The sequence below is a fragment of the Phyllopteryx taeniolatus genome, chromosome 7 (assembly GCF_024500385.1).
Source record: "Phyllopteryx taeniolatus isolate TA_2022b chromosome 7, UOR_Ptae_1.2, whole genome shotgun sequence".
Lineage (NCBI taxonomy): Eukaryota > Metazoa > Chordata > Actinopteri > Syngnathiformes > Syngnathidae > Phyllopteryx > Phyllopteryx taeniolatus.
The window spans coordinates 15,789,395-15,803,961 of NC_084508.1; the positions used below are offsets into that span (position 1 = coordinate 15,789,395).

The window sequence follows — 14,567 nt, forward strand, 5'->3', positions numbered from 1 at the left end:
GCTGGGAAAAAATGGCAGACGAGGCACGGGCGTCGTAAAGTCGAAACGCCGTAGGTCGAGTACGTCGTAACTGGAGGACTTCCTGTAAATGCAACATAATAATCTAGCATTTATAGGAACATGTACTGATTTGACCCTAAATCTCAACTACCTCTTTTTGGGTATAAAAATCTTAGGTAACAAGAATAGGGCATCTCATAATATAATGTGTGAATGAAGAACGGTGGCACAAATAAAATAACCACAATGACAATGATAAAAACTCCAAACACAGTTTTCATGGAGTGAATTTTTATTGGTTTTGGAAGGAAGCAAACTAAGTTTCCACTTTAGCGTTGCGCTTGCACGTTTTGATGTATAGCATTCGTACTCACAGCACGCAAAAAAACAAACTGTTCTTGTCAACATTAATACAGGTGAGTGAGTACACAGCACAACACATTATTTTAGGATGATCTGGAAGTCAAGGCTGCCCTGCTTTTTCTGCATGCTCGACAAGCAATGATGAATTACTGCATGACACATTCACTACAGAGATGAACCTCTGGAAAAGATTGTGGTGAATGATAAATAACTGGCAACCTGTATTAATTTGAAACCAATGTATGATGGGACAATGCGTTGAGGGCTGTTGTAAATAATGCTGAAGATGCTGTTGCTGTGATTGCTTTGATAGTCAACAAAAACATTACAACTTTCTGTCACCTCTATCCAAACGGGGTGTTACCTATTTGTTTGTTCACACCGGCAAAATGAGCCTATAATAATAATAATAATAATAATTAAAACAGCTGTTTAGGAAGATTGATGTCAGGACAATTGCTTTGTTGCTCTAAACCCAGTTTAATATGGTTCTACAACAGACCTTACAAGACCATGTTTGGGTGTGTTTAGCACAATATTGACATAGAAGAAAGTACTGTGGGCTTGGGCGACACCTCACGTACACACTTCATGTTCAAAAGGCGTGACAAAGAACGATCGGGAAGATAGACATTACCAGCACAGTGTTCTCCCCCCACAATAAACAAAAAAATATCTTTTCAGGTTTTAATCAGCATTAAAAATATTCCCCTTATTCTCATCCACAGAGAGTTGAAGATCAGAGTACACACACAAACATATATACACACACACACGCACGCACGCACACACACACCACACAAAGTATTTTGGTCACCTTAACCTCCATCTACAATTTCATGTCATCTCACAGAGACCATTACAATTATGTAAAATAAAGCTATGGATTCAAGCGGGGCACGGGAGGACCAGGCTGGGGCCTGAAATGCAATTTGGGAAGTCACATTTGAAGAGGAAAAGGAAGGTAAAAAAAGCACAGAGAAAGCTGGTCGTGTTAACTAATGGAAAAAAGTATAATGCAGATGTAGTGACTTCCCTTTATTTTTCCATGATCAGCGGATAGATATCTTTTATTGACCAATATGCTGTCCACCTCAGGCTGAATAAAAGCCATTGTTGTCATAAAAATATCTTATTGGAGTAGATTACTGATTGACAGTTGGTACCAACATAAAGGATGTTATGGATCCATCATCCTCATCTCATCTCCGGCATGAATGTGAATTTACATTAACACTGCTTTCACAAAGCAAAACATAGCATCCTGGATGATATTTATCGCTTTAAGTTACCTGACCCCACCCACCCATATATATATATACACACATATATAGCTCAGAACTTCTGTTGCACTTTAATTAAAAAATTATATCTGAAACAAATCCAAAAATTATACATTATACTGTACACGTTACTCAACTACACATGTGACCAAAAAAAAAAAAAAAACCTGAAATATTTATAGCTTTAAGGGTACAGAGTTGTGTGATACCATTCAAAATCTAAATCATAGACAGAATCATATTTTATACAACAAATCATGTACTTAATGAAAAAAAATAGGATGCTGTCATGTAATCTGGAGTTATCACTGCTGTCTCGGAACAACAGAAAGGCTATGTGACAATACAAGGAAAACACCAAACGCCTTTTAAGATATATATTATTGATTTTAAATGACACTTTGTACACTTAGTTCTTCTTAAGGGAAAACATGTTTTTTATGTTATCACCAGTAGATCTGTTTATCATTGCAGCTGCCTACCGGCTGTGAAACAACTCCATGATCGCAAAGAAATAGAACAGCAGTTGGACTGACTGCATAGTGCATTTTGATTGGAAAAGAAAACATTGATGTGATCCAAAGTACAAGGACCCTGTCGAACCAGTGGATGAGCCATGAATATGCGTCAAGTTTAAGCTTCTACATGATGTGTGGTTAACACACAAGCATTGACAAGACATTAAATGGTGTCGCGATGATGGAAATACTGTACCTGGGAGCAAAAGAGGACAGAGGTCCCACACTGAAAAGAATTTTATAGTACTGACAAAATTGTTCCGTGCTAAGTATGTTGTCGTGGATTTGATTTTGAACCATTCAGACTTTCGATACGACTCCAGTCAAGAAGTTTTACTGTCACCTCATCCACAGTAGAACCTGGCTGGTCAGGCAGCTGCAGTGAAGAGTCACCACACTTTGACCAGAGGCACAGACTTTAAAAGTAAGGAAAGAGTCCAGGAGCAAAACAGCAGCAATTTAGATGTAATTAAATAAACGAATAATTATAAAATTATTACAAATGCCATTATTAAATGACCTAAAATGGTTCCACAATGCTAGATGGAAGTTTTACAATACTGCTGGGTAGCCTGTGGTCCTGGGCTCTGCCAAGGTGAATGAAGAATGTGGGTCTGTCCTCTGGGTCATCCTCCACACCCTGGAGTTAATTTGTTCATCAATGCTCTTCTTGCATTAGTTGTCTGCCAGGTATTTTCCTAAGGTCATCAAAAAATAGTTTGGGTAAGTCTTACAGTGCTGTGAAAAAGTATTGACTCCCTTCTTAAATTCTTATATTTTTGCATAGTTTCCCTACTTCAATGTTTAAGATCGTCAAACAAATATAACCCAAGTGAACTTAACAAAGCTGTTTTTAAATAGTGATTTCATTTATTAAGGAAAAAAAATTCAAAGTTACCTGGCCCTGTGTGAAAAAGTAATTATCCCCCTTGTTAAATCATGAATTATTGTGGCTAATTACAAATTTGGTTCATTTTCACTGATCACCCCAAGCCTGATTACCTCCAGACCTGTTGAATTAAGAAAACACTTAAACAGAATCTGTCCCAACAAAATCAAGTCGGAGAAAAGATCTAAAAAAGCTACAACAAAATGACACGATCCAAAGAAATTCCATAACAGTCGAGAAATAATGTAATTGACATCGATCAGTCTGGAAATGGTTACAAAAGCCAATTGTAAAGCTTTAGATTCCAGCGAACCATAGGGAGAGCCTCTATCCTCACATGGAGAAAAAAACATGGAACAGTGGTGAACGTTCCCAGGAGTGGGCAGCCTACAAAGATTACCCCAAGAGAACAGCAATGACTCATCCAGGCCACAAAGGAACTCAGGACAACTTCTAAAGACCTGCATGCTTCCCTTGCCTCAGTTAAGGTCAGTGTTCATGACACAACAAAAAGGAAGAGACTGGGTAAAAATGGCATCCATTTTGTCTCATATTATTTCATATGTTTGATGATCTTAAATAATAAAGTGGGGAAACTTTGCAAAAATATAAGAATTTGAGAAGGGGGCTAATACGTTCTCACAGCACTGTATGTTTAATAATGGAGGTATTAAAACTACAGCTAGATCTTGACCATTACTCATTTTCTTATATTTTCTTTACACTGCTAGGCCAAACAAAGTCACTCAGTATTGGAAGAGCTCTTCAGCAAGAACGCAAATCCCCAAAACGCTTTTGAGCTGCCCCATCACTCTATTATTTCCCATCCCTGCATGTGGGAATTGGTCATTTTCATCTTGCAGCATTTTTCTTTTGCAGTTGTTTTCTGTGATTGCAGCATTTTTCTTTTGCTGTTGTTTTATGTGCTTGTGTTTTTTGTTTTGTGTCATTCCTGCATTTGCAGCATATGGCAGTGCATGTGACACGTTCTTTTGTTTACCTGATGAAGGCCAATACTTGAGTTTACTGAAAAAGTACAGTGTAGTGCAGTATAGTTTGCGTTAAAGATGAGTCACTGCAGTAGCTATCTAGTGTCGGGCTATAACTTTTTTTTCATACGTACACCACAAGAGTGACTTTTGACTGTACTTAACACAGAAAAAAAACACTTGACGACTTGAAACTTACCAGCAGCGAACCTCTTCTTGACGAGTGAGAAGCGATACCCAGGCCCAGCCAGTTCAATATCACAGCCTGACAGTGTACTGCCCTCACTAGTGAATTGCACAGCCAGTGGAGCCGGTTTACTCGGACCTTCTGTTAGCTGGAAGCGGGCTAACAAAGATCCCACACCTACAGGAAAATGCAGAACGACAGCTTTTTTTATTTTATATACAAAAAAAAATCAGGGGAAGGGTGTTGGGGCAGTGTCAACATGATTTTTGGAGGGCAGGGTGTGTGTGTGCAGGGGGTGGGGGGTTGGTTGCAGAGTTGCCACCCACATACTCCATTGGTGCAATGTCCATGATAAAACTTTCGTTCATTGAAATTGTTCAGGTACAACACTGACTACAGATTGCTCCTATTTTGGTTATGAATGTGGAGATGTGATTGGACACTGGGCCATTGGCATCACAAAAACTGTAAAAAAAATACAAATAAAAATCCAACAAAAAACTAAATGATTTGCCATATGCAGTGTAGCATTTTTTTTTTTTAAATAAAAAACAACATACAATTGCTTACCATATTTTTACCTACACTGATAAACTGATTTGACAGTGTTTAGTAAATTAGAGGGGAAGAATATCAAAGTGGTCCTTGGAGTACTCATTTCTCGGCCCTGAGAGAAAAAAAAGTTTGGACACCCCTGATGTATTGTGTTTGTATAGTTAACTACATGAACAACTTCAAGTATCATGTAAATGTATGTATTGCCTTCAAGAGACACCACTGTATGAAATGGATCAACTGATTATTTATAAATACCTGCATCAAAATAGCGCTTAAATATATATCTAAAACAATCTAACGACTGTAATCCAGTATTTTAAAAGTCATCGCAGTGCAAAATGAAAATTCATCTTTTATCTCAGAATATTACCTCCATTTTCTGATTTTTGTGAGATGTCCGGAATCTTCCACAGGATTCTTTGCTGCTCGGCGTTCCTGTTAGGATAACATGGTATTCAGCCAGTAAAGCAGAGCAAGAGGGTTTTTAGCATATTAATGGTCTAACAGTCTGTTTATTTCTTTACCATGCAGCTGTAGGTAACACAGCTTGCAGTTTGGAAACGCCTCCATCAACTGGGACTAGAAACTGGACATTGTTCAGCGCCATCGGCGTTGACATGGCTTCGCCGTTATATTTGTAGTCTATCCTCAGGTCTGTGCTGGTGGGTTCACACCGCCAGCTCATGGCCAGATTGATGGGAGTGGACACAGGACCCTGCACTGATACCTGGAAAAGTAAATAAAATGTACATTCTGTTAGACTTTTGCATTTTTATTTACAGTAAATCATGACAAGCATTGTTTTTCCTGTTGGGTTTGTGTTTGTTGTAGTTTGTTAGCTCACCTGATACTTCAACATATCCACATTATAGTATGTTGCCTGCGGCTTCTGCTCAGATACCTTCTTTAGATGAGCTATCAGGTTTGGCATGTTCACCCAGAAGTCCTTGGCATCAGCCTTCGCTTGTGTGGCGGTGTCACTGGTAAAGAGGCACATACGAAAACAAAACACAACCAATTTCTCAAACTCATCTTTAAAACAGAATGCTATCAGTCGGGCCTCTGGCTTTTGTTAGAGTTAAACAAACACATTTCAGCAGTGGAGTTACATGCAGAAGTAAAAAATATATATACTGTATATAAATAATCAGGACATGTATTAGGTCACATTATTATATACAATTTCTGAAAAAGGGGAAAACCTTTAAGGTGTTGCAGACCAGGTAAAAAGAAAGAGGGTAAAAAAAACAATGTAACTGAAAATAGTTTGAAGTGCATTATGCGTTTGAAAAATCTGGCTCCACAATCTATCAATCTCTGGTAGTAGTTAAAAAACAAAAAAAAGACAAGCATAGCAGAGACTTCTTGATTATAAAATGTAAAATATGTCATACTTTTATTCAACATGCTCATTCAGAAAAAATATTCAATATTCAACAATCACAAAATAAATGGATAGGGTATATTGTCAAGTTTACTAAGACATGTAAGAGGACTCGGCTCGACTGTCAGATTAAACACCTGTTTGCTGAGACTCTGCATTCAGTGAAGAACTTTATGGCTGATTAAATTACGGCGTGTACAACAGTGTCATTACCAGCAGAGCAGCTGGGGGTTAGGCAGCACATGCTCCAGTCGATTGTAGTTGGTTATGCTGAAGGTTAGCACAGCGGGGGACGGGTTATTGGCAAAGTGCCGTGTGATCCCCGCTGGAAACGACAAAACCATCTCACCTATGATCTTCACAACACATCTGAGGGAGAGAAGAGCGAGCATTAATGAAAAAGTGGACCAGACAAGTATAACAGTATAAGACGTATGAGTCCTAAGCAGGAATTAACGGGAATATGTCATCCGCTGCAATATCTTTTACTTAGTCATGCTTTTATTGCTGTATTTTGTGAACTCCCTTTTAAAACTGACCCTAGTGCCTACTAAAGCACATAGAGTAAAAAGCTTTTAGTTGACCTACTTGCTGGGGTCGGCCCCTTTAAAGAAGGCATTGACTGTCTCTGTGAATGCGGCAGCCACAGGAAGCGTGTCTTGAGCCCCCATGGTAAGAGGACTCGGCCCTCTGGAGCAGCCTAATATAACACACACACACGTATTAACAAAATACAGATATAAAAAAAAACAGTATTTGTACTTTTACTTCATTTTCCATACTGTAAACTATGTTATTTATTGGGTTTTGTGGCAAAGTAAAGTTAATATAAAGTGGACCCCTGCTATTCACTGGGATAGCCTGACCGCAAATAACAATAATCTGCAAATAATTGACACCCATGATAATTAGACTGAAAAAAATGTTTTTTAAACCCACCCAAAATTCTTGAATAAGCGGGAATATACTGCCAATAAGCATTTTAACCCCACCCCCCCCCCCCAAAAAAAAGAAAAGAAAAACTTAAGAACAATTTTCCAAAAAAAAAAAAACTCCACGAATATGTGAATCCACAGGTGCTGAACCGAGAATATGCAGGGGTCCGCTGTACATATATATTTTATTAAATCAAGCTACAAAAACCAAAAAAAAACAAGAAGCAAATGTGAGCCAATTAAATGAGGAACAAAATAAAATGTTTAGTATGTACAGTATATTTACTCATTTTTCTCTGCTCTTTGTGAATGAGTTATTAAATACAGTCATTAAGTATTTTAAACATTTGTCCATGTTGATGTTCAAAAAGAGGCTGTCATAAATATGTGCAAGCTTTTCTTTCAGTTAAAAGAATTTTTTTTTGAAAAGATCAAAAGACCAAAAAGTGCATAGATGAACCCAAAAATATATACACTGAAAGGAAATGGGAGACATTTAGTAAAATGTACAATGAATGATGAACCTTTAGAGAGTAAGGACACAAAATGAGGATTAGCAATGTCAGGAAGATGAGATTGGAAAAATGAGACCACAGGATTAGTCACCGCTCATGATGGGGCTCAGCCAGATGTTAGTTTGCTGGTGGTGAGATAGGGCGATGGAGGGATTTTTAAAGGAAGAGGAAAAGTAGAGGAGGAGGGAGGAGAGTGGGCGCAGGCCAGGAATCAAGCTTGCACAAATGAGCCTCAAAGAGTTTGTGCGTGTGTGCGTGAACACTACAATTAGCCCTGTTGCAGATAAAACTTACCTTCAAAGGTTAAATAAAACTTCCCTCTGTCAAACCATACAAGGGATGGCTGGTCATTCTCTGTGTGGAGTCAAAGGGTGGGGTTGAAGGACAGAAGTGGGGATGGGACGTTGGGTGGCAGAGGAGGGGGATGAACGGGAAGGAAGGAATTGAAGGAGGTGGGTGAGAGGGGAAGGAGAGAAGGATAGTAGCGTGAGTCTCACATGGCAGGTCTGTCACGTCACTGTGAGGTGAAACGTATAGGTGGAAGCCGGGTGTGGATGGGGGAGACACGACCATGGCAAGCCCAGACATAGTCATGATGGAACACAGTATGGATGTGAACAATGTTGTTGTTTTTTTGCTGCATTTCTGCCCAGTTGAGTTCCACCAGTAGAATACAGTGTGAAAATATTTGTAGTGCAACATTTTAGAATCTCACAGTTAATTTGCAATCTGGACCCCATGTATTGGTTATTAACCATCATGTGCGTAGCACTAATCTTTCAAAAGTCTAGGTTGTAAACAGAGTTGGTCCACATTTTTACTACTGAATGCAATGCTCACAGACTCCCTCCAGGAGGCAGCAATGAGACCATTTGCATGGTGCAGGAAAAGCAGTGACTGGCCCCAGCAAAACTTTTGAAATGAAATCTACCAGATTTAGTTACTCAATGCAGTAGTCCAAACAGGGCAGCTATCATTACCACATTTAAACGTTGTAAGCTATCTTTAGAATGAATATCTGGCACAAAGTGTGCAGAAAAAATGGTTTTGTGAATGGGTTGCAAACTGTGGCGTGTTGATGGACAATGAGAGCTGTACAGCTCCTCATGAAGATAACAAAATGGCAGGTGTTCAGATGGCGAGGGAGGAGTAAAAGGGCTGTATTTTTCTGGAGTGAAAGGTTTGAAAGGAGAGTGTCAGGGTTCAAATGTAGGAGGAGACGGCGGCTTTAAGACTAGTAAGGACTGGTTGATTTTGGTATGCTCTAATTGTGATTTGGAGGGGATGGCATGAATACTAAACAGCTGCTGCTTTCCTAATTTGGTGTAATTCTCATGCCAGACTTCAAACGACTAATAGCCACACTGCTCTGACACACACACACACACACACACAGAGAGAGAGAGAGAGAGAGAGAGAGAGAGAGAGAGAGAGAGAGAGAGAGAGAGAGAGAGAGAGAGAGAGAGAGAGAGAGAGAGAGAGAGAGAGAGAGAGAGAGAGAGAGAGAGAGAGAGAGAGAGAGCAGCAAAACCAACAGTCTGGATCTCAAGGGCCCAGTACTGATAAGGAGTTGTTCAGACAGTGAATACACGCACACACACACACACACACACACACACACAAACACACACACACACACACACACTCTGACGCAGACTCAGCAAAGGTATCCTTGAGTGCCTGCACAGCACTCAGTGAACACAAAATACAATGTGCGTCGGTGGAAAAAAGAGACAGGAGGTTTCCATGGTGACATGGTGAGGCAGTCATAAACCAGAGAGAACAGCCTCAAAGGAAGACACCCAAAGGTGGGGATTAATGGTATGCAAAATTAAAGATCAATGTGCCACCATACAGGACAAATGGTGAATGTGGGCAGAAATGATTTCAATAGCATGTGACAATGAAGGGGAAAGAATGAATAACATGCAAAACGTGAGGAAAAAGAGTGTGAAAATGAGACATATCACAAAAGCAATGTGTATTGCGAGATCTGTGATGACAACAGCAAGAAGAAAAAATATGTAAATGGTACAACATTTGAAAAATAGATGTGCTTGTGGTATTCACTAAATTTACGAGCAAAACCTTATCAGTCTAGTCAAATATGTAAGCAACAACACAGACCAGGTATTTTTGTAAATGTGAGTTAAAGTGAATTAAAATGTCTTTTTGTACGAAAAAAAAGCAAATGGGATGAGTACAAATGTGGATAGACAATATTGGTTAATATGTTGGGCCATCTACACAGGACAAAACTCTACATACTACGGCTTTGTTTCACTTTAGGCTATAATTATGTGAATGCTGAGAGGCAGGCAACAACACAAAGAGCATACTTTTTAAAAATCAGGTTATTTGTTTCTTCCATACAGTATAAGTGTATCCTACTAATGCGTTCGGTACAGTACAGGTTTTAATATCTTGAGACCAATTTACAAATGACATACAGTACGTGCTAACCACTCGCCTACCGAGTCCCGACTAGGAATGGCTAATATACAAGTTACCGGTTGGTGCTCAAAAGTTAGAAAATTTGATGGACACTGAACACTTTTTTTTGTAAAATGTGAATATTGATTAAATAGTAACATAATGTTAGTATGGCTATACATGTAATATGATGCTGCCGTTGGGCTGAAACCTCCTATGTCTAAATTTGGTCAATTTCGTATTTTTTCCGCAAAGCCATACTATTGATCAGTCAGTGTTGAAAATGGCTTGTTGTCTTTCACAATGGAATGTTATGGCTCAACAAACATGCCGTTTTTTTTTTAGTTTCCTGAAAAGGGATTGTTTTGGGGAAGCCAGGTTTCCACCTGACACCAGCAAAGTATTAAAAGTAAAAGTATAAAGTAAACTATTTATAAGTTTGTTTAAGTTTTATTTCCTAATTATAACAACATATGCTATATCCACACAAGTAGCAGCTTGTTAAAGCACTACAATGTACTGCTTTAAATAAATACATTAAATAAAATATTGAACACAATTGAGGTTAACATGTTGGCATGACCCTCAACAACCATGCCAGTTTCTCACCTGGCCACTTTGGAAAATGAATCACCCACCCTTGGCAAATTATATGATATATAAAGCATTATGATACTTTTAGAGCTTGGCCTTTCTGCTTGGCAACAGCATTTCTCAGCATCCACACACAATTTCTGTGAGAAATTTAAATTTTTAGGTAACTCATCACTGATTCCCGATGCATCGTTTCAATTACCAAACCTTGCTAGGAAAAGTGCCAAGAAACTGTCTCTGTCCCATTACCTACATGTATTTGACTGACATTTACAGGGAAAAAAACAATCAACTGTCAATACTTTACCGTGTGCACTGCAAGTGAAGAAAATCAAACAAACCCACCCACCCCCATGACTCACTGAGCATATCTCTACTATACCTGCAAATGAATCAAAATGTCTCTCAAATGAAGGCAGCTTGTCAACATAAGCATCGTCTTCTGACAAGCCAAAGGGCAAATAAAAACATGGGTGGGACAAAAGAGAGCAAATCAAACCAATGGAACAACACATGAAAATGTACGAAAAAACTACAAATGATAAATGCATACACTGAAATTGTAAGACATATGTCATACTGTCAAGACTTTTGATTTCTTTAAGAGCTGCACTGAATTACAAAAGAATGACTAAATAAATGAGATTTTTCAGTTAAGATTTTTTATTTACAGTGTTGATCGAGTTAATGTCAATGTTAGTTAGTTGATGTTATAGTCTTTATTGTCACCCCTACCAATTTGTGTAAACCTAAAAAGTAACATTTCAGATGAGATCGACACTATATTTTAAAAGCCTTACTATGTTCCACTCTTGCACTGCACTATGCTAATGTTATAGGATATAGTTTCACACTTGCATCCTTAATTCATCATTGGAGGGTTTGCTACTATTCCAAGTAGATCAGACAACAGTGACTGACATGAGTATTTGAAGGATCTAATTCAATAACATGACTGAACAGCTAATTTTAACAGGGAGGAAAGCAATGTTTTGATTTATGTTCTGTAATTACATGGCTGACAGCAAAATTCAAGGACGGGCGATGATGTACAAACCTGACACGGAGAGGTCTTTACTGATGGTGGGAGTAGTGGCAGCGCTCAGGGAGTTGGTAGAGGAGATGGAAGAGGTGCTCTCTGCCCGAGCCAATGGAGCAACTGGAGGGGGGCTGGCCGCATGAACTGCTGGACTACATGGACGATTCTGAAACGATAATAAAAAAAAGTTGCTGACCAGTCAAGTGAACCTTTCTTTAAGGTGAATGGCTATGCTCGGAAAACCCTTACTCAAATGACTTCTATGGCTGCACTTACCCCAAAATAAACTCTAGCAGTGAACTAGTGGCCTCTTACCACCAATCTCCACAACACATTTTCTTGCAAATGGAAGATGTGCTTTAAGATGCGTAAATACGCTCATAAAACAGCTTTCGTTTCTGTGCCCTGAGGTAACACTTGTTGTGGTATAAAATAACAGAATTTACTTACAGTATCTCCTACATTTGGTTTTCCTGGAGGAAGTTTGGGTCGTGAAGGGGGGCGGGGTGGAGGAGGAGGTGGAGTGGGGTTGACTATTGAAGGAGTGGCAGGCCGTACTGGAGAAGAGGAACCTATAAAACATATGTTATCTGTTCGATAATCTACAATGCAAAATGTAGGGTATTGAGGGAGTAATCTTAGTCAATTTACCACTCTTCGTATCACCTGCCCCTGATGTTGGACCTGGTGATGAGACCACCGCCCGGTACGTTGGGGGAGGGGGTGGTGGAGGCGTAGTTCGGCTCCCGTGACTTGAATCTTTGGGCGAGGTGGCAATTTCACCTTCATCCTCGTTGGGTGGGGTTCCATCTGTATTCTTTGTCTGGATTGGTGGATTGGAACATCTTGCTGTGTGCATATCAGGTGAAGTCACCGATAGAGCCGTGCTTGCTTTGGGAGCTGTTGGGATGCAGGCTGGCGAATCAACAGGTGGATGAGTTGAAGTTGGAGGAGATACATACTCCTTGGGTGACGGGAGTGACGAGGTGTTGGGCGAGAGTAGATTTCCGTCTTCGTGTTTAGAAGGCCCAGACGGTTTAGAGGGTGCAGTAGGATCCTCTGAGGGTGGTGGCGAAATTACTAGAGGGGAAATCTGAACTTCTTTTGGAGAAGGAGGTTTAGGGCGATGAGGTGCCGTGTCTTCTGAAGGAGGTGGTGATCCAGGCAACGGTGGGGCAGGAGATTTGGGAGGAGGTGGGGAGGCCGGTAATGGTGGTGCTGCTTCCTCTGGAGGAGGTGTAGAAAAGGAAAGGGGAGGTGCAGGTTCCTTTGGTAGAGGTGGCCAGTCAGAAGACTGCTCACTGAAGCACACCCATGTGTCATCTGTATCCTCCTTTGCAGGAGGAGCCTGCTCTGGTCCAAAGAGATGATCCAAGTCAGCTATGGATGTCTTTCTTGTGGAATTCTCAGCTTCTGTTGACAAATCTGAGACAGAAAACCGCTTTTTGTCACAGATTTTACTGTTTGGAGAGGTGCTTAGTGAGTTTACAAAGGAAGATAAAGCATCCCCGACACACAAGGGCACAAGAAGACAATGGAAAAAAATATACAGTACTAAAGTATATACAATTTACTAGACGACTACCAAAGGTTCAAGGTTTCAGCCACAGCTGCCCTAAAATAACAGTGTTGGTAATCAACAAAATGTGTTTTTATCTTGCCATCATAGTTTCAACACCAGTACGTAGGTCTTTAAATGAAATTATATCTTTATCTTTATTATACTAAAAGGTAATTATTATTGTTATCCAAGGATTAAAAAATGCTGTTTTAAAAAAATACATTATTTCTTGATAAAAAAAGGTTTTGTATTCCTGAAACATTTTTTAATACTTAAATGTTATGCTTCAACATTTCTGACTTCTCAGAGAAGCCCAGCTAGTAGTCAATTTAGGTAAATAAAGGTGAATTCTGTTCAAAATTCCTCATTCTTTTTGAAAAAGGCAAAACTTTAAGACCTCACTTAAAAAAATCCAAACAGCATTAAATCATACCCTGATATGCCTCCCGGGTATCCTCTAGTGTTAATGGGAAGATTAATAAATGTGTTCAGCAGTGTACACAGAACAAGACGACTGAGATTAAAAAAAATCCTGATGAAATGGTGAGAAATAAATACAAAAATGTGTTACCATTGTCATCTGCAGAGGCAGGGTCTGTTGTCAGGGGAGATGTTGGAACATTCTTGGGTGGAAGTGGTGGTGGAGCTGCAGATATTGCCAGTGAAATAATTAACAACAGACCCCATGTCTATCAAAAATAGTAATATGTCAATTTGGTACATGATGTGAGGATGTTAAACTTTCCCACCGAAATACGAAAAAAACAGTAAAGAAACAAACAAAAAAAAAAGTTAACTTAAGCTATGTCCACATGAACGTGTATCGAAAAAAATAATATAATATATATATTATATAATATAATGAATTTATATCTTCAGTTGGTGTTTGAGTGTTAAACTCAAAATTTATTTTAGATTTAGGCTGTCAGCATTTTGTGTAAGGCTTGTCGTTTTCATTGTGTTCCATCCATCCATTTTCTGTACTGCTTATCCTCACTCGGGTCGCGGGCGTGCTGGAGCCTATCGCAGATATCTTCGGGCGAGAGGCGCGGTACACCCTGAACTGGTCGCCAGCCAATCGCAGGGCACATAGAAACAAACAACCATTCGCACTCACATTCACACCTAAGGGCAATTTAGAGTCTTCAATGAACCTATCATGCATGTTTTTGGGATGTGGTAGGAAACCGGAGTACCCGGAGAAAACCCACGCAGGCACGAGGAGAACATGCAAACTCCACACAGGCGGGCCCGGGATTTGAACCTGGGTCCTTAGAACTGTGAGGCAGATGTGCTAACCAGTCGTCTACCGTGCCACC

General features: G+C 39.6%; 1 protein-coding gene across 15 annotated transcripts in view; it reads right to left on the reverse strand.

The window, feature by feature from the left end:
* Positions 1–274: 274 nt before the first annotated feature.
* The window catches only part of sgip1a (SH3GL interacting endocytic adaptor 1a), a 51,215-nt gene continuing 36,922 nt past the window's right edge, over positions 275–14,567 (reverse strand). For 6 of the 15 annotated variants that reach the window (XM_061778438.1, XM_061778436.1, XM_061778444.1 and 3 more), the window contains 13 exons: positions 13,820–13,894; positions 12,339–13,112; positions 12,138–12,259; positions 11,706–11,853; positions 11,031–11,090; positions 7,916–7,975; positions 6,760–6,871; positions 6,385–6,540; positions 5,632–5,767; positions 5,312–5,514; positions 5,158–5,222; positions 4,242–4,406; positions 275–2,862 (listed from right to left, as the gene is read on the reverse strand). In XM_061778438.1, the coding sequence (XP_061634422.1) occupies positions 2,840–2,862; positions 4,242–4,406; positions 5,158–5,222; positions 5,312–5,514; positions 5,632–5,767; positions 6,385–6,540; positions 6,760–6,871; positions 7,916–7,975; positions 11,031–11,090; positions 11,706–11,853; positions 12,138–12,259; positions 12,339–13,112; positions 13,820–13,894 (2,099 nt within the window). In that variant the 3' untranslated portion in view covers positions 275–2,839. The remainder of the gene's footprint in view (positions 2,863–4,241; positions 4,407–5,157; positions 5,223–5,311; positions 5,515–5,631; positions 5,768–6,384; positions 6,541–6,759; positions 6,872–7,915; positions 7,976–11,030; positions 11,091–11,705; positions 11,854–12,137; positions 12,260–12,338; positions 13,113–13,819; positions 13,895–14,567) is intronic. The other 9 variants (XM_061778441.1, XM_061778447.1, XM_061778442.1 and 6 more) reach the window with 6 other exon arrangements.